The sequence below is a fragment of the Leucopleurus acutus genome (genome assembly GCF_964270905.1).
Source record: "Leucopleurus acutus genome assembly, chromosome: X".
NCBI classification, from domain to species: domain Eukaryota; kingdom Metazoa; phylum Chordata; class Mammalia; order Artiodactyla; family Delphinidae; genus Leucopleurus; species Leucopleurus acutus.
In genome coordinates, this window is record NC_139148.1 from 28,736,010 (window position 1) to 28,753,810 (window position 17,801).

Sequence of the window (17,801 nt, forward strand, 5' to 3'; positions counted from 1 at the left end):
GTGTTGTTATAATTTATTCTTTTTTATTAATTCTGCCCCACTTAGTTAAAAGAAGTTGAGATTTTAAAAACGTGTTTCATTCCTATGTTTGCTTAAAGTTCTGTAATAGCAATTTATTAATTAACTCAGTAAGTAAATATAAATGAAATTTGATTAGTTAAAATGCAGTAACTTTACTTCTTGCCAATACACTAAAGAGCACCTGGCAATATTCTGCTATCAAATACCACAAAGAATAGATGACACTCTAAAACCTTTTGTAGTAGTAAAGGGAACACTTCTTAGACTGCATCTCCCAGTGGACTGTTTTGGATCCATTACCAAGATTATTACATAGTGAGACAGACCCATGGAGAGTAATTTATATATATATATATACACACACACACACATATATTAAGAGTGTCAGGCACTGTGCTAGAAATTTTCACATATAGTGCCTCTTTTAATCATCACAATAACTTGCAAAATAACCATTATCACCATTTTGCCTCTCTTAAAGCCTTGCATATAGGGTCCATATTTTATTAGCTTTAAACTCCCACTCTCTGGATTTGATTTATTATACAGGTGTGCGCGCACACACACACACACACACACACACAAATACACAATAGAAGGATGAGGAAACTGACTTACAAAGCATTTGACTGCTTTACCCAAATCCAAAATTATTAAATATAAATTAAGTCTCTCTAACCTTGAAATCCACATAAACCTCCTTAATATTGCACTCTTAAGGTAAGAATGTTTCACTGTGTTCATATAAAAATTATCTAGAATTGTGTTATTGATCATGAATTAGTTGCATTTGCAAAATAAATAAATATTAAGAGTATGGATTGATGCTTACAGAAAAAGAGAACCAACTTATAATCTTAAATTACTTCACACATGCTCTAAGTGATAGAGGCCAAATAGCCTATCAGATTTTCTTGAACTTTGTATACATCAAGAACGACCAAGAGAATAATCATTTTCAGAACAATAAAAATTCCTCATATCTTCTTCTAGTGCATGACATATACTAGCTACTTGATGGAAGATTGCTGTTAAAAATCCTCTGATGACTGATGTTGTTAAAGAAACTCACATTTTCAAGAAGAACCAAAGATACATTTTACCAAATTAAATAATTTATTTTTACCATGTATTCTGCTGCTTCTTCCTTAATTAAAAGTCAACATAATATACCCAGATTTGCACAGCTAAAGTAAAAAGACTATGAGAAAAAACAATACGGACATTTAAATTGCACAGACACATAGTTCATTTTGAAAATTCAGCATCACACATTAACAGAGGAGCAATAAAATGTCCTTACCTTAGAAAATTGTGCATTTATCCATTTTGTGAATGTTTTCTTTTGAACATCTTCTCTTTCATCTACAATGTAAAAAGTATATATATAAAGAGCTAAGAAGCAACTCTGGATATCACTTATATTTTACAACCAAAATAACTTTCAGTTATTATGCATTTGTCTGTTATTTCTTCTGAAAAACTATTCCTGAGCTTTTCCTCCTGCCCCTCTCCCCCGTCCATGAGGAAATTATTTTTCCCTCCTTTGTAATACCTACATACTCTAACACAGGCTGCTAACATAGCCTCTTCCCATTATAGGAGAGGTTTCCTGATGATCAGGAGCATGGCTTAGTTATCTCTGTACCCCAAAAGAGCTTCGCAGAATTCATGCTTCTAAAAATTATCTCTTTTTTCCAAAGCTGGAAGTTAGTATTGAGCCAAATGGACAGGAAAATCATCAATCTTGATTTATTAAAATGCTTCTTTGATGCCGAAGCCTATCTTTAAATTACGGCAAATGCAACCATATTGGTCAATGTTGAATAAACGAGTGCATGTGAGAGAGATTTAAAATTGAGAGATTTCATATTTTATTTACATGGGTCAAAAGAACCCTTATTGCAATGCCCTCATAAAATAACCTCATTTGCTCTCATATTACTTTTCAGTAGTAAATCTCCAATGCTTCTGAAAACAGAAGATATACAGTAAACAATCACTTTCCTATGACAAATGTATCTATGCATTAAGATATCTGTTTATCTTTAAAGCATATTATTAATCCATAAGTAGATACTCTTAAGCAATATAAGAGGTAATAGTGGAAAAATAATAAACCTAACACTGTTTCCTTAGATGAGAAAATGTCATTTAGCATCACAAAATACTTCTTTCCTATTTGTGTTACTCCCACAACCTACTATGTATGGTCAAATATCAACATTATCCATACAGTATAGGATACATGATAGCTATAACATAGGAGTCTTTCCTTTGTTGACAAGTGTGAATAAATAAAAATAGATACTACTAGTTTTCAAACCTAATCTAGCCTCTTTTGAATATTAGTTCCATAAATTCAATACTACCCTTCGTATAAAGATAATAAAAAATAAACAGAAGTTCAGATGGTCAAGATTTAACCAATTTCACTGACTTGCTCTATAGGAAGACTGGTCTGTACATCTATTTCTCAATGACATATACATATATTCCTAAAAGTTAATAACCTTATTTGCAATTCCACTTATTTTTTCTTACATGTGCATACATATCCTATCTGTCAGGCATGGGAGAGTAAACGAGTTATCTGAAAGCATTCATTCAGAGGTTTCTAAAACATACCCAATCATCTTCACCAAAAGCTGAATAGGAAGACATTTTGAAGAGATTTGTCCCAAATGCTTTTAAATGAAAAGTGGGTAGTAAAGCAATATTTTTATTGTTTTTGATTATATGTACAAAGGACAAGTTTTAGATAGGCCTTGAAGGCAGAAGGGAAACCTTAACATTACGTGCAAAATATTATGTATCTGCTGTGTAAATGGCACTAGATGTGAGCTTCATCATATAAACACCTTCACTAAACGTCCTCTCATACCTCTTTTGCTTTCAATGCAAGAAAAATGTGCCTTCAATGAATTACCTGCTAATGTTTTATTTTAGTATAGAAATATTTATTTTCTTTAACATGACAAATATTAATAATATTTTTATTATAATTATAAGATATAACATTTATTATTACCTTATTCACAAAGCTGTTTTACATATATCATCTCAATCAATCCATATGTAATTTACCATTTTATACCTGAAGAAAATACAGGCTCAGAAGGAATAAAGCTGATAAGTGACAGAGATGACCTTGCTATAGATTATTTGAATCAAAGTCCACGGCTTTTCACAGTGACCAGTTTACATTATAACTGCACAGATAATATGGAATGCTAGAAGGTGATCAGAGTCACAAAAGGTGAACATACTACCACAAATACAAAATAACCATGAATTTAGAGCCTCTATTTTGAACAACCCAGGGGGTTCCATTACACTATAACCTATGTGAATGACATCCTGGAATTTTATAGTGCACAACCTGCATGTCTGCATGGATTTATCCAGAAGTGAAAATTGAACCTTCTTTATGATGCCGGATGATTTGTTAGTTAATATTTTATATAATAATGCTCCTATATTTGCTAATTAATATTTGGTGTTTTGTTTTTTGTCATATATTAATATGATGAAATTTTTTTTTTTTTTTTTTTTTTTTTTTTGTGGTACGCGGGCCTCTCACTGTTGCAGCCTCTCCCGCTGCGGAGCACAGGCTCCGGACGCGCAGGCTCAGCGGCCATGGCTCACGGGCCCAGCCGCTCCGCGCGGCATGTGGGATCTTCCCGGACCGGGGCACGAACCCGCGTCCCCCACATTGGCAGGCGGACTCCCAACCACTGCGCCACCAGGGAAGCCCCGAAAATATTTTAACATACAAAAAATCACCAAAAGTTTTGTGTCTGTACATTACAATCCCCCAAAACATGTATTTTACTTAGCCACAGTAATATTCTGCCTTTTTTTCACTTATTTTATCATAAATATCACATGCGCTGCCCTTTCATTTTGTTTGGTATTAGAGATTCCATCATAATGAACATCTTTATGCATTCTTTTTCAGCTTCTGCTATATAATAGCCTTAGAAGAAATTACTGGGTCAACGTTATGGAAACTTTTATGGCTTTTACTAAATATTGTCGTATTGCTTTCCCAATGGTCATACCAATTTTTAGTGGTACCAGAAAGAATGAGGTTATGCTGTTGAGAAGAAGTTTTTTGCTTGTATTTTTAGACAAATGCTGTTTTATTAGATACAAGGAGAGAGCTGATGCTTGTTTCAGTTTGAATCTGTTTGATTACTAATGAAATAGAACACAATTTATACATTTATTTATTCTGTATGTTTCTACTTTTGTCAAAATACAAAAGTAGAAACATACTTTTTACGTTTAAAAAAACATAAAAAGTTTATATCTTCTGCTCATGTATCTTGAACACTTGATAAATTAATTGGAATGAGGTCATAAATTAGCAGTTTTTAAACATTTCAAGACATGGACTCCATCTGATAAAAATAATGATCATTTTCTACAGAAATAAATGCCTATACAGACATATTTACATACAGTTTTATGGGGTTCACTGACCTCCCTGCAAAAGATTCCTATTACCATGAAATCCAAGTTAAGAATCACTATTGTAAATTAAGCTACTTACTCATAGTCAATGAATGAATATATGTTCCCAAGTGGTCCTATTTTTTTTTTTCAATTTTTGTTTCATTTATACTATGCTAAAAGTTTATACTTTTATATATTTGAATCTATTTCTACTGTAATTTCTCAAATGACTTAAAATTTGATCATTTAAACATGATCAGCTATATATCCATAGTTAATCTAAAATTGATACACATAAATCTATAAATATATAAATTGTTATCAAGCTTATAGAGACTATTTCAATACTTTAATAAAATACATGTTGCTGTCGACACACAGTCTATAGTAAGAGATATTAATGTGAAATCATCAACAAAGAGAATGAGAAAAGAATAAAGTGAAATCTGTTTTATTAGGAAGTGATTATCTATGAACTCCTGTTTAATCATTTCAAGAAGCACATATTCTATTTCATTTCCTCGAGGGTTTATGACTGATTTTCTTTTACTAATAAAAATATGCCTGAGTATAACAATGTGAGAAGCAAGGAAGAAAAATCTCTCTTAGATAAATTTACTTGAAAACTGTTCCCTGGAGATATCAAAGAGTGAAGAACTACTACTTCATAACTTGCAAAAAGTGAGGAACATTTTATTTTATTCTCTCTGTGGGGAAAGCCGTATAAAATTCCCTTTCTGCCATACATAAAAACTATATTTCATCTCAGAATCAATTAACCCTTTCTAATAAAGTCATTTTTTATTCAATAAATCTGGTCCTTCATATTTTCTAAGATTAGTGCAAAAACCTTTTGCCCTGTTATTAATTTTTATATTCCTGAGACCCTCAACCCCCTATAAATGTGGGATAATTAAATTGGGATATTAATGATTCACAAGAGCGAGGTACTGCACAAAAATGATATGGGCAAACTGAGAGAACACAAAATCAGGGCAATAGGCCTCAAGTTACATTGCAGGACTTATTAGAATGGTGGCCTTTATCTGTGAAATGAGGGTATTAATTGCCTTTTAACTCATGGAGCTGTTGTTAAGATGTAATGAAATCATCTATTTATGCAATAATTTATAGAACAATTGTATACAGAATGCTTAGTATATGCTCGTCACTGTACTAATTACCCAGAAGATAAACAAGACTCATCTTTACCAAAGTTCACGGTATAGTAGAAAATAGACATATCATGGGTAAATATTAAACATTTTATATAATTAAGGATACATATGTTCAAAGGGTACTATGGGAGCACAAAGAAAGGGATATGTAGCCGCATGGATGTTAGGGAAGACATTTTCTGGAAGGTGATGGCTAGGTTTAATCTAGAAAGATGAGCAAAAATAAGGAAAGAAAAAAAGGTGCAAAGGGAAAGATGAATCTTTCTGAGGAGATAGCAAGAGCAAAGGCAGGGAGGTAAGAAACCGAAAGAGCATGCTCTTCATTATACACAGTTCAGTTTTCTTGCACTCTAAAATGTGAAGAAGAGGAGAGCATGGGATAAAATTACAAAGGGAGTTGATAGTGAGATCACGGGAAGTCTCCATGATATGACCCCTTATATACTATCACATAAGGCAACATGAGTGAAAGTATTTAAAAATGGGGAAAAAAAAACCCACCTAGTTATAAGAACACCAAGAATTATCCTCATTACACAGGGCAGTTAATAACAATCTGTGCCAGAAAAACATTTTAAAAAATGTCATTTCCTTGGGTGCTAGTTAATATGTTAACTGAAGATTCTCATCACTTAAGTTACCCAGAAAATATGTTTAGGAGGAGAAGGAAATATTAAAGTTGAAAACAGTTTACAAATATACATAGGGAAGAAAAACGAAGGGATATGAGTTTATTTCACCTTAAAGAGCAAACTATTAAGTAATGTGTAAGAGTTAATTAGGGTCAGTCCATTCTCTGCTTCCACCAAAAATGAGAAAAAAAGAAATGTGAAATACGGAAGACTAATGGTAAACATTAGATAGGATTATGTGATACTGTGGAACATTATGAAGGAAGGCTCCAAACTCAGGACATATTTAGAAAGTGGATTTACCATGTTAATAATGCTACAAAATGGCAATGCAAAGTGGAGAAGAGTAGAATGGAAAATGACATGAAAAATGCTTCCATTATATCTGAGTAATAGCTTTTGATCATAGGATTATAGAATGCTAGGGCCGAAGGTGACATTCATGATCATTTTATAATGAGGAGGTCTAAACTAATTAAATTACTGTATAAAGAAGGGAAAAACAGTGTCGAAGAGGTTTCCTCATTTCCCACTCACTGGACAGTCAGTGTAATACAGTTTTCACTGCTCATCATCCTATAAAAGTTTTTCTTAATAACATCACCTATACCCTTTCTAATTTCCAAGACAGTGACTGTCTGGGTTATAACTGTCTTTCCAGCACTAAGCATCGAAAGTGTTACACAGTAGAGCTCAATAAAGGTGTTCTTAAGTTAACGAAGACCAAATTTACTTTTCAGACCTCTTCTCATTTTTCTTCTCTGCAGATATTCATTCTGTTAACCTGTGGTAGAGAGAATAATGGTCCCCCCAAAGATGTCCACATCCAATCCCCAGAATCTGTGAATAAGTTTTATTAAAACTTGTTTTAAAATAGGTTAAATTTAAATTATTTTAAAACTCTTTGTTAAGGCAAAGAGAATTACAGTTGCAGATGGAATTAGATGTGCTAATCAGCTCATTTGGGATAGGGAGATTATCCTGGGTTATCTGGGTGGGCCCAGTGTAATTGCAAGTGTCCTTGAAAGGGCAAGAGGGAGGCCCAAGGGGGTGAATCAGAGAGATGGCAGAATGAGAAGGACTTGGCCCAATGTTGCTGGTTTTGAAGATGGAGGAAGAGGGCCATGCGCTAAAGAATGTGGACAGCCTCTAGAAAATGGAAAAGACAAGGAAAGAGATTCTCCCCAGGAGCCTCCAGAAGGCACACAGCTCTGCTGGCCCTTAATTTTAGCCCACTGAGGCCAATTTCAAACTTCTGACCTGAAGTTCTGAAGAACTGTTCGATTATAAATTTGTGTTATTTTAAGCCACTAAATTTGTGGTAATTTTTATAGCATTAATAGGAAACTCTTACATAACTTTCCTCTTTATGACTATTACTTCAAGCAAGAAATACATACTGATATCTACTAGGTGGTAGAAATTCAACTGTGTAAAAGATAAAGTTCCTACACTTTTGGCCTCAGAGCACAGTGAGAGAAACATACCCTAAAATGAACAGACAGTAGATACACAGATAAGTTCCCCAATAGAGAAAATACAGGGTTTCCTCATAAGCCTATAGGAAGGGAACTAACCTGAGAAACTCAGTGCTTCCTTGATGAAATGACACCTTAGCTGAGTTCTGAACGTTAATCAAGAGTACAGAAGCAGACAATGTGGAAAAGAACTCCAGACAGTAAAAAGAGCAGGTGCAACTATCAGTATGTGAGAGACAGAACATGGTCCTTTCACAGAACTAGAGATAGAGGAGGACAAAAGTGGCAGAGATGACTCTTAAAAAAAAAGAAATAATCATCAGCCTAATTATAAAGAGCCTTAAATTGTAGCTAGACAGCAGTTAGAAACCAAACCAGAATTTTAATTAGGGGAGGGGCAATATAGGTTTGTTTTTAGAAATGGATTTCACAGCATGGACAATATATTGGAAGAGGTTCCTGGAAACGAGACCAATTAGCTGGTTATAACTGAAATCCATGTGAGAAGTGATGACGGTCTGTATTGGTGATGGGACTGGAGAGAGGTAAATGCAGGCAAGATGTATTTAATAGGTATTACTGATAAGAACTAACTATTAATTAGTATGAAGGTAGTGAACTGGGGAGAGGTAAAGCCAATCATATTACTCAAATTGGAGGCTAGAGATCTCAGGAAGAAGAGCCCTGGGTCTGTATATATAGTGAGGAATGAAAAGAATTGGGAAATATTGAGTTTGGGGTGTTTTGAGACAAGAAGGATATGGGTAGTAGGTAGTTTGATACAGGAGCCTGAAGTGCAAGAGATAAATCTGAGTTGAAAATAAAATGTGGGAGTTCATATATATGGAATTTAAGGGGAAAAAAATGTCATGAAGAACCTAGGGGTAAGACAGGAATAAAGACATAGAGCTACTAGAGAATGGCCTTGAGGATATGGGGAGGGGGAAGGGTAAGCTGTGACAAAGCGAGAGAGAGGCACGGACATATATACACTACCAAATGTAAGGCAGATAGCTAGTGGGAAGCAGCTGCATAGCACAGGGAGATCAGCTCGGTGCTTTGTGACCACCTGGAGGGGTGGGATAGGGAGGGTGGGAGGGAGGGAGATGCAAGAGGGAAGAGATATGGGAACATATGTATATGTATAACTGATTCACTTTGTTATAAAGCAGAAAGTAATACACCATTGTAAAGCAATTATACTCCAATAAAGATGTTAAAAAAAAATGTGGGAGTTACAAGCCAACCGGCATGTAGTAACTGAAGCCCCTATAGTAAATGATATTACTAGAAAGAGTGCACAAGCTTTCTGATCTTCTGAAATATCACTGATTCCTGGTTCTCGTTCCAACACAAGGGCTGTCTCGTAATCTGTTTCACTGATTTGTTCGCCTTTCATCCCAGAAATGTTGGCATTCTCCAAGGGTTCTAGCTATCCTTTGTATCTTCTTGCCTTGGTCTATTATGCTTATTCTTCCTAAGCAAAGAAACTTCCTCTCCCTCCCTAACCACCACTGTATGTTGACACTGAAGATATCTAAAGCTATATTTTTCACTTTGATTAATGTCCTGATCTTCACACTGACATAGCTGACTCTAGTTTATACTTCCACTTAGATGCCCTGCAGGTACCTTAACAATATCATTCATCTTCCCAAATAAATTCATGTATCCTACTCCTCCTGCCAATTAATGGCCCCGTCATCCATCTAGTAACGAAATAAGTAACTCTTGAGTTATTATGCAAGTTTGAAAAATGCTTGCCCTGAGGTTAAAAGCCAGACATAAGGGGCTTCACGATTTGACTCCAAATGCTTTTCTAAACTTAGTATCTGTCATGCCTGTTGGCACTCACACATACCCCTTACCCCTCGGCACACATACCTACCAGGTCTACCCTAGCCACACAAGCCAAATGTCTCCATGAATAAGCCACACACTTTCTCACGTGCAGTCCCTTGTTCATGCACTCACTGGAATGTGACCTGAGAACTCTCACTCTTAAGATCAAGTTCAAATGTCAAGTTCAAATGTGAACTTAAGATCAAGTTCAAATTACGTCCTTGACAGAAGTCATCAATCAATTCTTCTGATATATACATACACTTTAGCATTTTTCAAACTGTATCATTAGTATATGGGTGTGTGTGCTTGTGTGTGTGTGTGTGTATACACACACACAAATACTTTACTCTCTTCTATAAAGCACCTCACATACCACCTATCACCCCCTATATGTGACCACACTTAGATGGGAGGACTATTATGTCTTTGTAATTCCTGGCACTCAATACGGTATCTTCAAGCACAAATACGTACTTAATAAGAATTGGTTGACTAAATCAAATGATTAATTATTCCATAATTAAATCCCACAACTAATGAGTCTCAAGCCAATGTTCTTTCCCTCCACTTTGCTCAAACTGCTCTGTTAATTATAAACTTTCTGTCTTAATCATCAATTCATTTCCAAAAAAATTCATTGTGCACCCACTAGGTATAAAATCACTTTTCAATATCTTCTCTCAAAATTTGGTATTTGGATTGAAGCACTTATTTTCATCACAATGTAGAATGAATAATAGAGATAGAGAATATTTATTGCAAAAAATATGCCTTGATTTTTCTGGGTGAATTTCATTCTGGAGTATGATGAAATTGCCCTTTACTTCATCTTGACTGTTGTAGCTTCTAATACAAAGTAAGATGCTATGGATGACCTGTCTGACCCTTTACCTCTCCTGTAAATGTTACTTCTTTCTCATGTAGGTCAACCTGTTTTTATTGTAGGGAGTTGATAGATACAGATAATAATTTGAACAGCTGTGTCAGCTCATATCACATAAAAGTTCCCTCCCATCCCCTGGCATTTAATCATAACATTTATGCTATATTAGCAAACTGCAGTTATGGCCAGAACCGTACATAATCACACAACTGCATATTCATAAAAATAATCAGTAACACCATATGTATTGAAAACCCAATGCAAGAATTGTAGAAACATGTTGATGATGGTTATAGAAGTTATCATGAAATAGGCCTAATAACAATGAGGTAGAAGTATCATATTCAAATTGAAGAGAAAATCAGAACTCCAAGAGTGTATGAAAAGGTACTAAGTGGCATGAGTTAGAAAAGGGAGTGCCATGTGGTAGGTGGTGCAAATTGTTCATTCTTGTTCCCTTCAAATTCCATGCTGACACCAAGAATATGTCTCAGCTACAGTATAGGTCAGTGGTTAAACACATTTGCTCCAGCAGCAAGTAGCCTGGCTTCAAACCCCAGCTCCACTTCTCACTAGCTGTAACCTTAGACAAGTTTCTTAACCTGTCTGTGTCTCATCACATCCATCTGTACCATGAGAATAAAAACACTGGTACAGAATTGTGAAGACGAAATGTGACAGACATATTAATAATGAAAACTTAAAGAAAAAATACAGAGAGAAAACCTATAAAACTTTATTCCTGGTTATACCACTACTTCCTGTGGGCCATCTGTATAAACTATATTATCTTTTAAAACAGACACAATTTCTAGGTGGGAGTCATGTTAACAATTAGTAAGATTTTTATAGTATTTACAAGTGTGCAGCAATTAGAGTCTTCTTGATTTGAAAGATAAAGAAAGAATATGAAATTGTATTAGTATAAATTATACCTTCTCATGACCAGAAGAATGAAATTTGTTTAACAATAATGGGAATAATGAATAACTCTGTGGTGCATTATAATTTACAAAGTGAGTTCAAATAGCTCATCTTGTTTGAACACAAATATGTGAACACAAATATGTAGACTTTCTGTGGGTAAAAATAAGTTACTATTAATTGGTATGCAGACTTAAAATATACTTTAGTAGTGTGTCATGAAAAAGATCACTTATTTTTGTTAAAAATAATCACGGACTAATTATGACAGAATAAATCAAAATAGATCAAGGTCTCTTATGTAATTTAGAGGTGAAATTAAATATTTGGGTACTGTGGCAGAATCACTAACTAGATACCTGCTCTTATACCTCAGCCTAGTCAGTTTTAAAGTAATCTATCTACTAGAAAATTAAAAAATACATTATTCTATGGTATATATTTACCTATCTTAAAGGATTGTAAAATAGTTCTTTTCAAATAAAAAATAAAGCAATCAGCCAAATGTGCACAACAGTCATTTCCAAATGTCTGTATCAGTGAGATACGTTACAAACAGACAAAGGCTCAAACACAGAGTCCTTTTTTGGGTGCATTACGAAGGGATATTTAAATCACAAGGTACATCTGCTAAACTTGCACTATAAAGGTTAAGAAAGCTAGGGACTAAAGAATCATGATGTATTTTCACTCCTCTTGGCAATTCTTCCCTTTGCCAATGGAAATCCTGCCTCATGTAGACTATGTTCCCAAAAGGAGATACATACATGGAACTGACCTGAATCCAATACAAAGATTGAAGCAGACACGGGAATAAGAAATAAATGTCTGTTCTTGTAAGTCACAGAGATTTAGATTTTTTTTTCTTTTTACAGAGCAATATCCTAGAATAATGCTGACTAACGTAGCAGGTAAATTGTAAATGTGTCCTATAGAATAAAATACACAATAGCACTATATATAACATCCTCATTTAAAATAGAAAGATTTGTATTCGACTGTTTAAATCTAAATTTAATATAAACTGATGTATGGGCTTTACATCAAGTATTTAAAATTTTCTAAAAGTCTTCTATTTAGAATATATTATCTTTTCTTTCTCAGTCTTTCTCCTTACCATATCATTCACAGTTTAAACATCAATGCAAGCATGTTTTTCTTATACATGGTCAACTATTAGCATAGATTGAAATCAATCTAGAAGATGATTTATAGGGAGAGTATGTCCTAAGGAAATTCACTGGATGACTGCAACAGCAACAGTCAGTAGGAGACTGCTCAATTATACCTTGTGCCAAATACAGAAAGCACTTAAAACAGAAATAAAGAGTAATCGTTCATTCCTTCTTCACCAAATATGGAAATCTTAAGCCAGTGTTTGTGAAAGATCAAGCCAAAAAGTATAAATAAAGGCCAACGATTTTTCTAGCACATATGGGAAATTTTGCAGTCCGGCAAAGAACATTAGAGTCTGTATTTTAGGAAAGATTTCAGAAAATTATTACTGATAATACAAAAGAAGTCCTTGGAGCTAATCAAAGGAGGAGACAGTTTGGAGAGTTAATCAGGTGCCAATGCTAATAGATGACCCAAGTAGCAGAACACAGAAAGTACAGTCCCACAATCAATTTTTATTCATCTCGAGGTTGCTAACACTGATGACAAGTGGTTACTGACAGCTCTTCCAAGATTTTTAATGAAAGATTTTTCTTTCTTTTTTTCGAGTTCATTACACCACTGGATTAAAAAAATGTATTTTTTTTCTTTTCTAAGATTTATAACAGGACCACACTGAGAACACTTCCCTCACTGCACAGTGCCAATGGATAAGTTTGATCTCTATGTTTCGACTTCAGTAATTTAAATAGATGTGGATTTAGGTTAGCATGTAAATTAAGTAATTGTTAAAAAGTTCCCAAACCAATGCCATTCTTTGCACTTAGGTACAATTGTGTTGAACTTGTAGAGGAAACTATATCTTAAAATTATAAAAGATTTAGAAATAGCAGTAAAAAGTTGGCTTCTTACAAAGATAGCATTTAACAAACAATAGAAGAGTTTGTGGTTTTAAAGGAAATTTTTGAGTCAAAAAAGAGTTTTCTTGATAATTTTCTTCACCTTATTTTTACAAATACTAAATTCTAGTCATTACAAAAGACTTCAGTCTAACTGGCAAATGATTTTCCCCTATGACCAGTGTATGAACAGTTTTATGTTTGTGTGTATGTGTGTGTGTGTGTGATTTTTCTACTCTCATATTTAGATTTGCATGAATTGCAGCAAACTGCAAACATTACTTTGTGATTAGAGAACATTAAATGATTACAAAGTAGAACCTCCAAAATATATGAAGTTTATAAATTGAGTACATCATAATTCCCCAATTTTATGATTACTTTTATTATGCTAAGTATTTACCAAACAGATTATAAAGGAATGGCATTCCTGGGTTACAATAATATAGTGATTTTAGCTTTGAACCAGACTATCTCAGTTTGAATGTAGCTCTGCTACTTCTTAGGAGTGAGCCTCAGTTTCCTTGCCTGTAAATAATGATAATAATAATGCTGATGCTGCATTGTAATGAGCTTTGGGTGAATGTTCCCACTTGAACCTCTGGCTCTAATACTAACTAGCTCTGCTGAGTTCAGTTAATTATTCAGTTACCTGGAACCCAATTGTCTCAACTTAAAAAGAAGACAGGAGTTTGGAAAAGATAACTCTATGTGTTTCTTTAGATCTAAAATACTATTATCTGATTTTTTTAAGCTAATGTTTTTTTCCAAGAGGCAAGATAGCATCTTTATTCAGCATACATGTTCTGGAGCCATATAGCCTGGATTCAAAGTCCAGCTTTGCTACTACTAGCTGGATTTCCTTGATTTATTTATATAACTTCTTTCTTTAGCTTCCTCATCTGTAAAATAGCTATAAAAAAATAGCTTTCTCATAGTGTTTTTGTGAGGATTAAATGAGCCATTACCTTTAAAGAGCATAGAAAGTATCTGGACCAACATAAATAATCAACTTTGTTATACTTATCCTGAGAACCAAGGGCTTTTAATACAACTATGGGATGAATTCTTAAAATTGTAAGCAAAATTTTATGAGTGTATACAAATAAGAGCCTGCAATCTTCAGCAGAGTCCCAGAGGGCTCTGTGGTTTGAAAAATGTTGGATGAAACATAAAGACAGTCTTCTGGCTCTTAAGCCTATTAATGATCCATGTTTTACTTTTTTCAAGAACACATGCATTAGCAGTAATAGGTCAACTTGTATTACTGTTCCTTAGACTGTGATTTTTTCACTTCTTATCTAAGAAATGTCCTGTGCTTTTTCTCTCCTTAATAGAGCATTCTTTTTATGGATCTACACAGAGCTGCGTTGAAAAGAAGTATGGTTACACAGGGTTCAGCTACACTCGTTAACCAGCCTAAGAAATTGTAGGCTTTCTCCATATTCCCTCAGATATTGCTCTTTAATCATCTAGGTTTAGACACTTATTTTTTTCTTACTTTCTTATACCTAAGTATACATAGATGCAGTTTTCTTACAATCCATTTTGTTGCAAAGTCCCTTCTGAGAAGAGCACAGCTTCTTTTGTGATATCTTGTGATGATAAGTATTGACATAATACAGTACAGTAATTGAGACTCAGCAAGATTTGTCTGCTAACTGACTGTTCCAGACATTTATGCCTTAATTTGCTGTATATCTTTAATGCGCACTCTTCTTTAGTTAAAGCAGTCCATGTCAATGAGGTAATCATTTAAATGATCATCCTCACAGCATATAAAAAGGCACCATGACATATAAGAAACAAATCAGTCCTCACTGCATAGATGCAGTGGTTCACAGCATGGAAACCAGTACTTTCAAAGCACAGTATGAAACTGTGAAAATAACAACCTCTCAGAAGAGATCAGTAGACAGAACCGATAATGGCTAAAAGAAGAACAGTATTGATTGGTAAAGTAATATGAAAAGAGAAAAGGTGCATGTTAACTTAAACACTAAATTTGGACAAGTATTCATAGATTAGGAGAAAAAATTTCAAGATCAAATAAACGTCTTCAAAGATGAAAATTGGTCTGAATGCAGTGCTTTCACTATCTGAGTAACTTAACTAAGGAGTCAAAGTTAAAAAAAAAAAGAATAGAATTACTGTGATATTTTACTTTATTTTAATTGACGTACAGTTGATCAAGTGGGATTTATCCCAGGGATGCAAGGATTCTTCAATATGCGCAAATCAATCAATGTGATACACCATATTAACAAACTGAATAAAAGCCGTATGATCAACTCAACAGATGCAGAAAAAGCTTTTGACAAAACTCAACACCCATTTATGATAAAAACTCTCCAGAAAGTGGGCATAGAGGGAACCTACCTCAACGTAATAAAGGCCATATACCAGAAACCCTCAGCAAACATCATTCTCAATGGTGAAAAATTGAAAGCATTTCCCCTAAGATCAGGAATGAGACAAGGATATCCACTCTCAACACTATCATTCAACATAGTTTTGGAAGTCCTAGCCATGGCAATCAGAGAAGAAAAAGAAATAAAAGGAATACAAATTGGAAAAGAAGAAGTAAAGCTGTCACTGTTTGCAGATGGCATGATACTATACATAGAGAAGCCTAAAGATGCTACCAGAAAACTCCTAGAGCTAATCAATGAATTTGGTAAAGTAGCAGGATACAAAATTAATGCACAGAAATCTCTTGCATTCCTATACACTAATGATGAACAATCAGAAAGAGAAATTAAGGAAACACTCCCATTTACCATTGCAACAAAAAGAATAAAATATCTAAGAATAAACCTACCTAAGGAGACAAAAGACCTGTATGCAGAAAAGTATAAGACACTGATGAAAGAAATTAAAGATGATACAAATAGATGGAGAGATATACCATGTTCTTGGATTGGAGGAATCAACATTGTGGAAATGACTCTACTACCCAAAGCAATCTACAGATTCAATACAGTCCCTATCAAACCACCACTGGCATTTTTCACAGTACTAGAACAAAAAAATTCACAATTTGTATGGAAACACAAAAGACCCTGAATAGCCAAAGTAGTCTTGAGAATGAAAAACGGAGCTGGAGGAGTCAGACTCCCTGACTTCAGACTATACTACAAATTTACAGTAATCAAGACAGTATGGTACTGGCACAAAAACAGAAAGATAGATCAATGGAACAGGGTGGAAAGCCCAGAGATAAACCCACGCACATATGGTCACCTTATCTTTGATAAAGGAGGCAGGAACGTACAGTGGAGAAAGGACAGCCTCTTCAATAAATGGTGCTGGGCAAACTGGACAGGTACATGTAAAAGTATGAGATTAGAACACTCCCTTACACCATACACAAAAATAAGCTCAAAATGGAGTAAAGACCTAAATGTAAGGCCAGAAACTATCAAACTCTTAGAGGAAAACATAGGCAGAACACTCTATGACATAAATCACAGCAAGATCCTTTTTGACTCACCTCCTAGAGAAATGGAAATAAGAACAAAATAAACAAATGGGACCTAATGAAACTTCAAAGGTTTTGCACAGCAAAGGAAACCATAAACAAGACGAAAAGACAACCCTCAGAATGGGAGAAAATATTTGCAAATGAAGCAACTGACAAAGCATTACTCTCCAAAATTTACAAGCAGCTCATGCAGCTCAATAACAAAAAAAAACAAACAACCCAATCCAAAAATGGGCAGAAGACCTAAATAGACATTTCTCCAAAGAAGATATACAGATTGCCAACAAACACATGAAAGAATGCTCAATATCATTAATCATTAGAGAAATGCAAATCAAAACTACAATGAGATATCATCTCACAGCGGTCAGAATGGCCATCATCAAAAAATCTAGAAACAATAAATGCTGGAGAGGGTGTGGAGAAAAGGGAACACTCTTGCACTGCTGGTGGGAATGTGAATTGGTACAGGCGCTATGGAGAACAGTATGGAGGTTCCCTAAAAATCTACAAATAGGGCTTCCCTGGTGGCGCAGTGGTTGAGAGTCCGCCTGCCGATGCAGGGGACACGGGTTCGGGACACGGGTCCGTGCCGAGGTCCGGGAAGATCCCACATGCCGTGGAGCTGCTGGGCCCGTGAGCCATGGCTGCTGAGCCTGCACGTCCAGAGCCTGTGCTCCGCAACGTGAGAGGCCACAACAATGAGAGGCCCTCGTACAGCAAAAAAAAAAAAAAAAACTACAAATAGAACTACCATATGACCCAGCAATCCCACTACAGGGCACATACCCTGAGAAAACCATAATTCAAAAAGAGTCATGTACGAAAATGTTCATTGCAGCTCTATTTACAATAGCCAGGAGATGGAAGCAACCTAAGT

The 17,801-nt window shown here is 34.8% G+C and overlaps 1 protein-coding gene across 2 annotated transcripts in view; it reads right to left on the reverse strand.

The window, feature by feature from the left end:
- Window positions 1–17,801, reverse strand: part of DMD (dystrophin) — a gene marked incomplete at its 5' end in the record, with an annotated part of 2,126,456 nt that overhangs the window by 1,957,784 nt on the left and 150,871 nt on the right. For both annotated transcript variants that reach the window (XM_082864911.1, XM_082864910.1), the window contains one exon: window positions 1,325–1,386. In XM_082864911.1, the coding sequence (XP_082721037.1) occupies window positions 1,325–1,386 (62 nt within the window). The remainder of the gene's footprint in view (window positions 1–1,324; window positions 1,387–17,801) is intronic.